Raw genomic sequence first — 15,412 nt, 5'->3', positions numbered from 1 at the left:
TTGATACACCTCCCTAACTGTTAGGCCTGTAGCGCTGCGTCGATGACGTCGATGCATCAACTTCAAAATATCGTCAACATCATATTTTGTCGTCAACGCATCACCACGCACACGTGACCCAAAACAAATAGTTTGCAATCGCACTTTGCAGAATGGTGACTGAAGCTGCGACCTCCTCACAGGATTGCCAACAAAGCCCTGCAAGAAGCCCTGCAAGAAGCCCAAAAACAAAAACAGCTCACCCTAGGTCATCAAAAGTATGGGAATACTTTAAATTTAGTCCCAAAGGCATCGTTATTTGCAGTCTTTGCCAAATGGAGTTGGCATACCACACCAGCACAACAGCGATGTCAGAGCATCTAAAGTGGAGGCATCCCCCTGTCTCTCGTGGAGTACTAACTTTGGCTAAATTAATTTCACGTTTCTGTAGTGTGTTGTGCAGCTTGAGTTCTGTGCACTTAGGTCATGCTAGCTAACTATCTTAGCTCTCCGTGCAGTTTGTTCGCTTGGTTGGTGAGCAGTTAATGTTAGCTAGCTACTAGCGGCTAGACAGCTGTGTGTTAGTTAATGTTTGTTAGCATTTAATGTTGGCTGGGATGGTAGCTAGCTTACGGCTGCAGAACACAGCTATCTAGCCGCTACTAACCCGGCACGAACAAACTGCACAGAGAGCTAACTCATGTTGTGGTCGTTTACGATTCAAACATAACATTAGACTAACGTTAGCAAGCTTAAAGTATGTATCATGAAGATTCACTAAGCTAGTTCGCTAATGTCAACTAACGGAGCCAATGTCCAGGCCAGCGCTGCACGTAAGCTGGTGCGCTGTGGTCATGAATGAATGAATGAATGTTGAATGAGCATTGAGGGCTCATACGTGTTGCACTACCAAAATGTTTCACTGTGTAGATAGATAGAGTACTCTACGAGCTTTTAGATAGAGAGTCAGTTTAATTTTGCATCAGGTTCTATATTGGAATGTGCACGGCACAGTATTTGTTTTTGTACTGCATTTTTTTTTATCTTTTGTAATTTTGTACAGGAGAGATTTTAGTTGAACTGTAAGAGTAAACAGGCCGGCCTTTTTATTTTCTATAATTGTATTCTATATTTTTTATTTTGCTGTGCAAAACAGAATAGTTTAGTAATCTATATTATTAAGATTTTTTGGTATTTATTTGAGATACATTATGGTTTTTATTAATCGAACAACAGAAAAATAATCGTTGGATTAATTGTAGTCGTTAGATTAGTCGACTAATCGATAAAATAATCGCCCGATTAATCGTTTTAAAAATAATCGTTTACCCCCAGCCCTACTTACTGTAATTCTCACTGTCACTGTTATGGCCATGTTGGTGAGCACTTTGTGCAAGACAAGAGCAGTTTCACATAAAACTAAATGGTAGGGCTGTTCGATTTTGCCCAAAAATAAAATCCCGATTTTCTTCTCTCAAAATCCATTTTTCGATTACGATTATTTTGTGAAATGCCAAAGGCAAAGAAATTATTTCAAATATGCTGTTTTTTATTGAACATTTTGCAAATAATCTCCCCATTGGAATTTGAGTGCAAACCTTGCTCTTATTAAAAAAAAATCCTCAAGGGATTAATATAAAGAACAATTAATGAACTTTTGCCATCTGTCTTTGCTCCTTGTTATCTTGTAGACCTCTTGTAAACAAAAAAAAACAATCCCTTTGGGATTAAGAGAAAAACCTCACTTTCACATGTATCTTAAGGTGTGTACATTAAACAAAAATAATGAATAAAGTGCAGAACTTTAACTAAATGGTACTACTTAATAAATCGTACTAACTACTTACTGAATTATTTATTATTCACAAAATCACGTGTTCCATGGGGGTCTCCAGGAGGGGACGGACATCGCCTCTCCATTAAATGCCTCCATATGACAGCAGCTTCTAGGGAAATGAGGTTCTAGCTCTTTTTCAGCATCTTGGAAGATAATAATCATGTTTTTACAAGCCCTAAAGGTTTGGCTTGAACATAAAGAGTTTTCAAAGTACTTATTATTACGAAAATTGTCCACCCCTTACACATTAATTTAGGTGTCAGAAAGCAGTGGGAAACAGTGGAAGTTTGGAGAAGGGGGAGTTGTCTGTGTTACCTAATTTATTTGTAACTTTCCAGAACAAACACGATGGCCGTGCTGCTTCTTGCAAAATCTGCAACACACACACACACTAGGAAATGCCGCAACCTGTGCACTACCTTTACGTTAAATTATAATTTTCTTTATTTATATGCTGGTTTTGCTGCTTTGTTATGCACTATCTAGATCCTTGCCCTACCTACAACCATGGCCATCATTTACAATGGAGCAGCATTAAATAGCAATAAATACTAAGTTCTAAATAATATCTAATATAAAGCCTTTAATGGTGATCGTGATGTTTGAAAAGCGTTCATAGATGAGTTCATTCATCTGTCCCAGTAAAACGAGCACAAACTGAGTCTGCTGCTGAAGCCCACTCTCTCTGAGTCGATCTGTTCTGGTCTTTTGTGGGCGGTGGTCGAGGCTTTGACTGCAGCAGTGTTATGTCGTGCAGTTACAAAGTGGAGGAAAAGTGTTGTATTTTTAGCAGCTGCATTTAATAATGGTCCTTTTTTGATGAATTGTCATACATGGCTAGAGGCTTGTTTGGCAGCATTTATTGAAAATCACAAATGTAAATCTGACTAAATATGACTGTTTGAAATTAGTTGTCTGATACCTTCCGGCCCTTGTTCAAGTAAAATGACTAAAAATACCAGTGAAAACCACGACCTCACCTTGTGCTTTATAGTTTCAGTGTAATTAAGGTGTGGAAGTAAAGTATCAAGTTTCATGTGTCACGTCCAATGCCCAACTGTAAAAACAATTCTTACGCTTTGACATGCTGTATGTACAGCCTTCTCCTCTCATCTATGTGCCTGTAATTGTTGTAATTCTGCTGGTTGTTCTTCATAGTGATTGATTTATAGGCCTAATTTATGGTACTTATTACCTCCCTTGTTGCCTGTAATTTTTCCTGACCCAATCCAACCGGCGGTGTACTGAAGCACGAATGCAACAAAAGAAGAGCCGTAATGTGTTATAGTTATAGTAGAGTTGAAACGGTTGAAAACTGCATTTGTTTTCATAATGCACAAGTCTTAGAGGGAGCCACCACAACAATTAAATGACACCAAATTAATTTACAGATCTCCCGTAATGATGGAACGGATCCTTTTAAAATGGTCATACAAAAGTACCAGTACTGATAAAACCAGGGTATTATATCATTTTTAATGGTAGGGTTTCTTAATGTGGAGACATTTGCACAATTTAAATTTAAAAAGCATTTTAATAGAGAGGGGGGGTACTAATAAAAACCATACTAGGACACGTTATGATTTGGTTACGGTATTGAATTGTAACCAAACACTGCATTCAACAGCACACTCTTACATCACATGTGCAGCCCACACTGCTGCCAACACTACCGCACTGTCTGAGCAGTAATACATGCTTTTCATGCGAGGTTTGACTTTATTACTGGAGTGAACAGACACATAGTAGCCTAAAGCAAAGTACACAGTTTAGATTTTCTGCTAGTTTTGGCTCGCTAGCTGTTACCATGAAGGATTGAGCTTGATTAAAATGCTAATTGAGGAGTTATTATGAATCATTCTTCATTAATTCTTCATTGTAAAACATTTATACATTCATGTAATAAATGAGTCACTCTAAAACTAAATTTGCACACAGTTCACTTTGTCTTCCATAAGTGCAAACACTCTGTGCCAGCTCACTACTGTCTTCCTTCCCTTAGTGAGTTGAATTGAGCAGAGTCTACAAATGCTTAGAGACAGTTAACACCAAAATCAAAACTACATATTTTTCCTCATTTCCTGCAAATTTGGTTTTGGTGTGTGTTGCCTAGTTTTGGAGATATCTGCCACTGGAGATGTTTGCCTTCACTTGGCTTTTTCAGAAAGCATGACGCAAGATCATCCAAAGACCTTGTTTTGTGTTGTTGTGAGCAATTTCATGTAAGAGCTGTGTTTGAAAGAAAATAGTTCTGACGTGAAACTGCTCACAAGAGAGGAGGCTCACTGTTTGTGTGTTTGAGAGAGAACGGGGAAGGGAATGTGGAAGCCGGTGGACTGTTGCACACACATGTTTCCGTAAGTTATAAATAATAATAATGTGAACGTCAACGTTATGAATAAAGCCTCAAACCTTTCAGCACAGTCCTTTTAAATACCCATAAGGCCTAACCTCAGCAGGAAAGATGTTCTTTGCGAGCTCTGCAATAAACAATTTGAGACTAAGGATGGAAGAACCACTAATCTCTACTCCCATCTTAAAACTCATCACCCAACAGAATACACAAGTCTGCCACCACAAAGAGCAGCCGGACAAAGCAAACTATCACTGTGAGCAATCAACCCTCAGTTATCAGGACTTTTCCAAAGGCAACAAAATATAAATGTGACGGTGACGAAAATGTGTGAGGTCAGGTACTACCAGTGATTGATCGCTGCATGCCCTTGTGTAACACAGCGCTTACTGCCTATAAATTGGGGCTAATTTTGGGTATTGCGACATACTTCAGACTACAACTTCAGACTATAGATATTTATATATATTTTTGTCTCTCTCTCCATTTTTTTTTGTTTTTTTTTGTTCAGTAATATAGTTATAGTTAAAGCAACACTGACCGTAGGGGAACTTTAGTATTGCCCAACCCTAATCAGACTACCTTTACCCTTCTACTTCCCTTTAACCTGGTTTTCAAAGATGTTGTTTGGAGCAGCCCTTTCCCCTCCCTCTCTCCCCCTTCTGCGTACCTCCTCACCACCACTCCCTCCTTTTTGCAAGTACCAGCAGCACTAGAGGGAGTGCAATAAAACAAAGACAAAGCCAGCAGAAATGCAGCTGTAGCTCAGCGCCTAATGATCCTGCAGGGCTAAAGCTCACATCTTCTGTTTAACACCAAGCATTTGACTCCTGAGTTGCTTTCTGTCACTGGTTTTTATTTTTATTTGTAATTTCCCACCACTCATGTACTCATAGGTGTTCAATCTAAGCTTCCGTGCTGTAATTTATTTGCTTTTCAGCCCAATACTAATAGATTAGGCCATATACTGTAGAGCATATTCTTTTTTTAATTCAGTCTCCATGTCTTTTTCTCCAATTAATGTTTGTAACTATGTGTGAAAATACGGGTTAGTAAGCACGCCACCCCCCGTTCCCTCCCTTCCCTCAGGAAGTGTTTACACACACACACACACACACACACACACTTGCTTCACAGCGACTCTGCACAATAACACTTTTCCAAGGACACAGTGTTCACTTGAACGCACATGCACTGCTGTACACATTTTCAAGACTGCGCTCTCACGTACTGGCAGCAGAGACGTTTAGGTTCATTCCACATTTCTGTCCTCATTCACATGAGTGGCACTTAACTAAAACTGATTTTCAGGACATAATAATTGCATTTGCTTCAAACAAACCCCTGCAAGCTGCTATGAATGTTGGAGATCTTGAAACCACAACAGCAATTTATTAACATGCTTTTTAACACTTTAAGCAATGGATGCAGAGTGAAAGGAGAATTGACCAAAGGGTCCAATCCGGCCCACTAGATTACTTCTAAACGTTTCTTGTTTGTGCAGGACCTTTCAATGCTCAAGGAATATAATATTTGATGCCACTATCAGACTCATTATGAAGAAAAATACAAGAACTTTCAAGAACTGCATTGAACAGAGAGGCATGAGATCAAGCTGCTGTATGTGGCCCCTGCTTTAACAGGTCTAAATATTTTGGGAGCTAACAGCTGCTAACAGTTGATTCATTGTTAATCTATGATTTATGGCTACTTGTATGAGGAGAAATGAGGCTTGTGTGCACAATTTCACCATAATTGAAAGTTATCAAACATGACCATGTGAATGGGTATCTTTTTATAAATCTGATGCAGAGAGTTTGCATATTTCTTTTTTTTGCGCCCAGAGAGTTTGAGTCCTGAACCTACATAGAGTTTTATGTGTCTTGTCATTAGAAGCATTTCCTCATCAAACTAGCGGTGGTGAGTTTTTATGTGCGTACGTGTACATTCAGCATCTACCAGCTCCTGCTGCAAAACTCAACTGGTTTCCATTTGAGTGGCTGTTTGGTCTGGATCTCAAAACAAGTGGAAGATATGTTGTGGCCTTTCTAATTGTATTCATGTGGCACTGACTCACCCTTTAATTTAGTCACACACACACATGCACTCCATTACCTCAGACTCACCGCAGTATCGTCTCTTGTAGTATTTTGAGCCGCGGTCGGACGTTTGTACATTTCATTGAGAGGGAGAATGACACAATTGGTCAACATGCATAGCTGTTGTACAGGTTTTTGAACTGCCCCTTTGCCTCCGCCAACAGGCAAACACATTCAACCATCCAAATCTACATGCTGAAACTGTTTGTATAGAAAGACAAAGGTTTTATTATTAGTACTGTACCGGCTGTCTGTACCGGCATGCACTGCTTACTTTGAATAAAGTTGTATACACAGTTCAAATAAGTCTGTTAGAATGCTTAATCTAGTTCCACGTCTTTTTTTCCCCCTGTGTGCCCACTTCATCTCTCAGCAGAGTCTGTCAGCCAGAACAGTGGGTTTGAATGTTGCCCAGTCATCTGACTGGCGTTAGCCCCATTACAGCCTTGGAAGGCAGCAAAGAACAATACCTCCTTTTTGCTGACTTAAGTAGGGGATGCCTTAAAGGGGGTTACTATTTCGGAACCATCATATGTTCATATGGAGGGATATCCCTGGCTGATATGCTGGATCGAGCTGAAGCCTGATCCATACAAGAGGCTTTGTTTGTTGTCAGAACATCACAATTGCAGTGAGATGCACGTCAGCATCACAAGCGAGTTGTGCCGAGTGCAGAGAATGCAAAATAAATGAGCATCAGTTGACCTAATGATATGACAAAGTGTGCCCGTAAGCGATGTGAACAGAGCCACTTTGGATATTGGACACATTAAAAACATTGGCATGTTTTTTCAGGGTCATATTGCAACTTTGGTTGCGTTTGAGCTAAAGTTTTGAACTTCAGTGTTGCCGGAGATGAAGAAAAGCTGTCTCCATCCTGTCCCACTCCCAATCTTGCTGACGAATAATAAAAAATATTATAGGAAACCTTCAAACGAAAGCTGTCATGCACTTAAGTTCACACATAGTTGCTGTGATACATGTGAGCTCACTGTAGCTTTAAATGGAAATAAATAAAAATAGAAAACAAAGCTTATCAACAGATCTCAGGCAATCTTATGGGATACGGGGAAAAACATGATTGAAACATACTTGTCGTGTCATTTTTCCTTTCCTTTTCATTTGATTCTCTTGTATGTGTGAGCGTGTGTTGATTCCTCAAAGAAACAAGGCAATAAAATAATCGTAACCTCCTTAATTTTCTGTGTTTTGCAGCTCAGAATGTGACGGTGGACGAGATCCTCTCTTCCTACAAACAAGCCTGTCAGAAGCTCAACTGTAAACCCATCCCCAAAGTGCTCAAACAGATACAGGTGAGGTTAAACCTGACCCAAAACACAGATTAACAGACACATCAGTGCAATCACACAGACTGTTAGCTTTAGCCAGGTCTACCTAATAAACTGGCAACTGAGTGTAGTCTCTAGTTTTTGTCTTTTTTTCTCTCCTGTGTAGTTTCGGTTGTCTTTCTAACTGTATTTGTCTGCTGTTGGGAGAGGAAAATATTAAATTCCCTCAAATGAGAACATGCTGAAATGTTGAAAACAATGTTCATATTTTATTTAATCACCTGTCTTTTTCATCACATCCTTTGAGTAATCCGATCAGAGAACCTGCCTACACATACAACACATGAAAGGGCTACTGTTGAGGCGTGCTTCCTCGTTAAGCAGCAGCAAGAAAAACTAAAGATTCTGATTACATTAGTTTGTTTTCTCAATTAATTTAAACCATAAATTAAAGTCCCAGTCTGCAAGTCCGGTGGATCGAGGGCAGATTTTGAATGTTTACAACTCTCACACTCCTCCCCCATGACCACCGAGCTCCTCCCCCACGACCACCGAGCTCCTCCCCCACGACCACCGAGCTCCGTGCACGTAGAGGCACGCTTTTTTTCTACAACCGGATGATATATGTTGTTCTATCGGAGCGTAGTGTCGGCTTTCAGTGAATATGATCAAACAAATGTTGCCGACTGGGACTTTAAGTAAAGAAAGCAAAGAAAAGTGTTAACAGAAAAAAAGTGGTTTAGCAGCATAGTTGGTGAGGGCGTTGATGCTTCCTCACATCACAACCCCAACCTGCCGACACACTGCTGTCACTGCTTGTTTGTCACAAGCATTCCCAAAACAATTATCGTCATGGGTTTGAATAGTTGTGATAAAAACAACACGCACCCCGAGAGACAGTGTGAGTTTGTGTGTGTGAGAGAGTGAGCGATGCTGTGGAATAACACACTTATTATTTTACAGTCTGGCACACTCTCATTCTGGAGAAAGAGCATCACATCTTTTTATTTGTGATGGTAAATATAACTCTGTGGCATGTTTTGTGCCTCAGCACTCAGTCAAGCAGTGTAAGAAACAAGAAGCCCCTACAGATGTGCAGTTAGCTAAAACTAACACTAGAGAACTCAAAAGTTTGTGTTAACCCCACAGGTTCCCCTGCTGATCCCCCAGCAGAACATCATTGCTCTCCCAAATACCAAATCCCTCACTTCCTTCCCATACAAAGACGGAACTTTTTATAGATGTATCTATCTATTAAACAATGCTTTATGAAAATAATCTGCAAATTAATCAATAAGCATTATGATTGCGAGGTGTGTTACCCGTGGTGGAGGGAAAAGGTAGTTTTAGTGTTAATGTACATTATTATTTTCATTATTCAAAATTTATTTTATGCTCGCACACACAAGGGCTTGTTATATAAAAAGGTTATACAACATTTATTATAATTATAATAGAAACTACTCTAGTTGAGGAGAGGAAGTTCAGGAGTTGAACAAGCTAGGAAAGAGTTAGGAAGTCCCGGTAGATCCACCCAAAGGTTGTTTGTGATTTTGAAGGATCCTGTTCGCGGGGTTGAACAAAATTTAGTCCCATTTATTCCAAGAATAACTTCCTAGAGCTTTTCTTCTGATGATGAAAACACTTCAAAAAAGTCTGTTAATGTGGTTTTAGGGCACGACATAATGCACAATGTCATGACTGCGCTGCCATAGCATTGAGTAGAGCTGGGCCTTTTCCCCCATTTTTACTCCCAACAGGCAGACCAGTGTCTCATGTCTTTTTTTTTCTGCCTTCTCTTGTGGGTGAGCCAGCACAGTCATGTGTCTCATAATCCCTCTGCATAAGCAGTTCTTCAAATCCAGCGGGGGAAGCCTCAGGACTGTTTGTTTTTATATAGGCTATTTCTGCCGACCTCGTGCCTTTTGTATGCGAATTGGTGCTTGTGCTTGTTCTGTATTGCGATTGTTAACACATTCAAATGTTATCTTGTGAGGAACTGTTTTCCACCGAGTGTGAGACATGTCTTTGTCACCGACGAGCAGGACAGAGGGAAAACAAGTCAATGGGCAGAAGAGACAAATATATTTTTAACCTCCTTCTCAAGCAGACATAAATGACTCTCCACTTATCAGCCAGTTAATAATGCTGGTATCCTGATGCTAGAGGATGGTACATGTATAGTAGATATATCAGAGTAAAGAGGCATTTTTGCTGAGTCATGGGTGCAGGTAACTTGTTTCTTTGTGGCCGGAGGGAGACAACTGACTATGTAATTGTCAGATTTTTGCATTTACTGCAATACTGCCTGTGGGGTGAAACACTCCCAGGTACACTGACCTAGATTTAAAATTACTGCTGGCAATGTGTTTCATGTAAATGTAAGAAGAACGGTCTATTGACATGAGAGCCTCTGTCTGATAAAGACCTGTATTTTCTTTTATTTAAATAGATGAATGCCCCAGCTATTACTGGAAATGTGTTGATCTGATATCTCTGATGCGTAATAACTGTTTGTCTACAAACAAACTTTGTCTGTCTCTCTGCTTGCTTTTGTGTGGGAACATCCCATTATCAAACTGATTTCCCTCTGCTAGACGGAGGAGTTGGTAGTACGAGCGTTTGCAGCAGAGGCACATCAGCACTTTCTCCTGTTTGTTCTGTCGCACAGTCGCTCATAAAACCCTTAACTGGACCTCGCCGCCAAAGCTTTGCATATTTGTACCTGCAGGTGTGTCTTCATGTGTGTGTGAGTGATGACGCTGACGTAAAGCTGTCCCCAGATGGAAACGCAGTTGAGTTTCAAGAGACTCTGTAAAGAGATCCCCACAATATGCCTGGTCAGCTGAGAGATAGAAGAAGGTTAACATATCAGCTACTTGTGGAAATGCGCATCACTGTGCTAAACTGCTGCTGTGAGCCTCATTTCAGGCTACAGTCTTGGTACATTTCCACTGGGACTCATCAGAGAGGTGGCCCCCGTTCTCCCCTCCTTCTCTCCATCATATTCTGCTTTTTTTGTGACTGCTTGTTTGCTCATGCCTGGCTTCCCTCCATCCCTCCCTGCCACTGTAGTCTTTTGGTCCACTACTGCCCCCTCTCATTTCTGCTTAGTCATCCTTGCACTAGCCACTAACATAAACAAGCCAGTCTGACCAAATGGCTGACCAGGGGGGGTGGGGGGGGGGGGATGAGTAGCACCACCTTTTTGCAGTTTCTTTTCCTCTTTCACTCTTAATGCTTTCTTTATGAAGTCCAACTGAACTGTACACGTGGGGCCCTGCAGGTTATGTACATTTCTGAAGAGTTGTTTGTGTGTCTGTGTGTTTTACAAGGGTCACTATTTAGAAGCTGCATGTTGAATGCCTGCTCTGCAGTAACTCCCAACAGAGTCTTGAGAACTGGACACTTGGTAGCTTTGTGTCACATTTCTGCTGCAGCAGTTCCCTCTGGGACAAGTGGTTTCCCTATTATGCAATATCTCACATGCAGCCATGTGCACACTTGATTTCTCTGAATATGCAGAACATGTATCTCTTTGGACTGGTTCAGCATGTATTTATATACATATCCTCAATCTGTGTTAAATGAAGGAAAATATATTTTCCTGCAGACGTCTCATCACACATCAACCTTTCTAAGACTTCCATGAACAATGACATGAACAATCTTCTCAACTCTGCAAGAAAAAACAATGAGAGTATTTACCAAAAGGTCAAACTATTTAAGGACCTTCTGATCACTCAATTTTGGTCTTTGTGAGGTTGGAATCTCTCATGTAGGTTGAAGGTGCAGGTTTATCCTGGTCCTTTTATGAAGTACACATTTTAAGGGCCATGTATTTTGGGAGATCCACTATGGATTTGGACTACAAGCTCACAGGAAGGTTTTTTTCCATCATCTCCACCTGTCTTTTTCTATATGTATCCCCCATGTCTATTTTATTTATTTATTAGACTTCAGGTTGATTGGCGAAGGTCCTTTTGACTAAAACACACTCAGCCAATAGAAACACACACTAACGGTGCAAATATATAACATAGATGCACAGTAAAGCAAGAGTCACCACAGAATTTAATGAACAAGATCAGAAAGAGAACCGGTAGCTCGATGTAGTCCACCCACAACACACACCACCACCACCACCATCCGTGCAGAGGCGCACTATGCGTCATGCACTATTTTGGGTTCTGACGGCTCTTTCAGGGAGGTATTTACGCTGATAAAGTCGTTCTCACTGACAGATGCCCCGTTTAATTGAAGACTGTCTTGCTGTTAAATTGCCAAACATGTCTGGTTGTGTTTACGTAGTCAACAACACCATCTAGATCATTTAGAACATTCCGTTTCTTTTTTATTTAAACCATTTCTCAAATCATACTTAGAAAACAGTGTTGAAATGTTCCATTTCGGGCTTTTTATTTATAGCTGCCTAAAGTGAATTATTCAGTTAGGTTCACAGATTAATTATCTCCATAACTTCTGAGTGTTATTCAGTGTCATATTGTTTCCTGCTGATTGTGTTATGACAATACAGCTTTTTAGGCGTGTGATTTGTCACATATCATCTTGGTGTTTTTGGGGCCCGTTGAGTCATGCAGGAGGCGATGATGCCTCCGTACAACTCGATCATCATCAGTATGTCCAGACACACGCAGATCAGTGACGGCAGTGTGGCACGAGGGCAGAGTTTACCGAGTTCATGCTGAATGGGCTCAGCAGCCAACTAGAGGGAGGGATTTGCTGCTACATAGTTTCGAGGGCAGGACTCTATGTTTTTGTGTTTGTGTAGGTGGTGGGATGTTTTACCAGGGCGAGAGGTTACATGTAAATGTCTTTTCCACCTTTCCATCTGAGTGTGTTGATGTGCTACATCACTGGATCAATGACAACATATGCTCATCTCAAAGAATGAAGCGAAACATAAAAACGGTCGAGCCACATTTAGGCCTTCTGCTGCTGACCAAAAAGAATGGGATGTTTTTTAAAACGTTTACTGTTTGGAGAGTATTTTCACTCTTAACCTGAAGGCCGATCACGATAAGTACATTATCGACTTATCGAACGATATATGGACATGATCACCGTTTGTTTACATAAGTTAATAACCCCAGAATAAAAGCAGGTTTCCCTGCCATTATAGGCCAGATGTTTGTTTTGTTGTTTTTGCATTCCAATTACAATCTCTGAGAATGTTTAAGTATTAAAAATGAATTGCTCTTTGAAAGGACGTTCTTGCATTATAATGTTATTATACTATCATTATCTCAGTGGTCGCAATTATTTCTGCCCTGCAAAAGTAGACCGTCCTATATGCCTGTTCATACTTAACATTTTTCAGTTCACTGGGTGCTTTCAGCCGTATCAGAGCTCTGTTACTGCTGATGCACACCGAATATTTCCTGCTGCTTCAGTTTTTCTGTCAGCGAAGTCTTCTATTGTGAAACAGCTTTAGGAAATGAAACATAAATGGACATACATACATTGGATCAGTTTTTAATATTGTAGGGAGGAATAGTTCTAGTGGAAACGGCCACAGTGAGCTGTTGGGTGAAACTTCCTCTGCTGTCCTGTGGAAAACCGCACCACCAAGGCTTGAATGGTCATAGTTAGTCATCGCTCAGCTTGTTGCGAGTATTCATTTGAAAAACATCACCAGGAATAGCAGAACCCCTCTATATCCAAATCCTGTTCCTACCAAAGTTGCCACTATTGAGACTCAATGGCGTACACGTGATACACCTGACACACCTGAGCAAACGTGTCCTGCAGAGGCTTTTCTTTGCAGCAAAGTTTTATCTTAGTTTACACAAGATCTGTGTTTTTTTCCGAGTACCAATGTATTGAAACACCTCCTGTATGATGTAAGTAGTGAAAAAGCAATGTTTACTTCCATTGGGTTACCCGACTCTTACTGACACAGCTTCCTTTTGTCTCTGTAGGAATTGAAAGACCTGACTCAGCGAAATGAATGCTTAGATCTGAAAGGTAAGCACCAGAACATCAGCTTCACAGTCAAACCGTAACTTGTGGGACTCAACCAATACCTTTCATATTGGAAGATTCTTTTCTTTTCTTACAAATTGTATCAACGTATGTCTTTAGGTGAGAAGCTGGACTACAAAGCATGCGAGTCTCTGGAAGAGATTTTGAAGAGGGTCCAGTTTAAAGTGATAGACCTGGAGCAGACCAACCTGGATGAAGATGTAAGAAGATCCTGCCATTAAAGTCTGTCTCTGTCTCATTCCCACCCTTTATTTCTCTCAGTGCAGCTAGCATACTGCTACCGTACATCCATAATTCACGCTTTTCTTCGTTCACTGTTGCTTTCTGCCCTCGGTCACAGTCGGATCTTCTTTTTCACTCTCACTGGACTGACAGGATGTGCAGTATTTGTCATGGGTTTTCTGATTACTCCAGATGTCCACTTGTGTCCACTTGTGTAAACACCATTAGGGACGTTTGGGCTGGTGGCACGCACAGATAGACACTGCTGCAGTGTTGAGTACAGCCACTTCCTTTCACACAGAGCTCCAGATATATTAATTTACACACATGCTGAATTGGTGAAAAGCACTGTTATATAGGATGAGGAATTAAATAATCCGCCCTTCTAGTTTGTCTAACTTTCCAAATGATTACAATCTGCCATCAACTCAAAAGATCACCTGGAGTTTGCCGTGCCTACTGAACAGTCTGGCATCACTGCCAAAATACTTTTCATAATGAGATCCGAACACAAAGCAGGACGATGGAGATAACAATAACCCCTTTTTATACAAGGTGGTAAATGTAAACACCCATGAATCAGATATCCGGATAATGTTTCCAGAGACAGATCAGGTTATTTAACAGGTGTCGTTAGCCCTGAGATGGACTGCCGTTCTGCGTATATGTCTTATATTATATAGGTTCCACCATACAAGACGCCATAGACAAATACGTGAACTCACAAATTCTCTCAAGTGGAACGGATTTTACCCAATTACATGCAAGAACATTTAACATCACCTGCAACCAGTTGGTAGATCCCCTGACAATAGCGTTTTATTTGGCTTCATATTCTAGTTTAAATTTATACACAGAACAAAATGTAGCGGTTCCATTCATCAACAGTGTTGTACATTTACTCTTTTAGCATCTAAAATTGGAAAATACACACACAGCTCTCATCCGCACACCAGAGCTTCCCATAACCCAGACGAATGCAGAATGACGTGCGCACAAACAAAATGGAACACTGCCCCGGAAATATGAATGAAGTAGTTGAATGAGTCATTACTGAGTCACCAGAGAGCTGCATCTTGGTCTGAGACAAGTGTCTTTGCTTTGGGCTCAGACGCAAAAGTGTTGAAAGGAGAATGGAGGAAGGGGGCGTAGAAGGGGAATCGAGGGGAAGTGAGAAGATGGGAAATGAGTCGCAGTTGATTTGTGCAGAGCCTCTGTGGTGATGTTGTTGGGAATGATATGGGAAGATGAAATGGGGAAATGGTTTTGGAGAGATGTTTTAAGAAGTGTGGGGAGGACTAACTTAGGCTGGCTTTTATTGGGCTGGATGTGACTCATCTCCCCCCACCCTGTAGATAAACACACTTGTGTATGTTCTGTAATGTCTCCCAGTATATACACACACAAAGGGGGAAAGGTTAGTATGAGACACTATGCAGCAGCCTGTCTGATTTTCGTACGACTCCGTGGAGGATGAATTTATACACTCATGCTCTCATTTTAATCCGCTACTCACAGCCTGCAATTGACTGCACACAGGAGAAAATTCACCGCTGCCTGGTGTTGCTGGTGGTGTTTAAGTTTCACCAAAACGTTGACATGGTCAGTAGATCAGTGATCGATAAGA

At 40.8% G+C, this 15,412-nt stretch overlaps 1 protein-coding gene across 1 annotated transcript in view; it reads left to right on the top strand.

Annotated features, from left to right (window-relative positions):
- ppp1r37 (protein phosphatase 1, regulatory subunit 37) overlaps positions 1-15,412 on the top strand; it is a 37,864-nt gene that overhangs the window by 11,118 nt on the left and 11,334 nt on the right. Inside the window, exons 2-4 of the mRNA XM_084019196.1 lie at positions 7,484-7,581; positions 13,500-13,545; positions 13,663-13,763. Of these exons, the coding sequence (XP_083875322.1) occupies positions 7,484-7,581; positions 13,500-13,545; positions 13,663-13,763 (245 nt within the window). The remainder of the gene's footprint in view (positions 1-7,483; positions 7,582-13,499; positions 13,546-13,662; positions 13,764-15,412) is intronic.

This window comes from Eutrigla gurnardus, assembly GCF_963514095.1.
Source record: "Eutrigla gurnardus genome assembly, chromosome: 10".
Taxonomy (NCBI): domain Eukaryota; kingdom Metazoa; phylum Chordata; class Actinopteri; order Perciformes; family Triglidae; genus Eutrigla; species Eutrigla gurnardus.
Note: the sequence above shows the minus strand (reverse complement) of the source record. Positions and strands in the feature narration are given on the sequence as shown.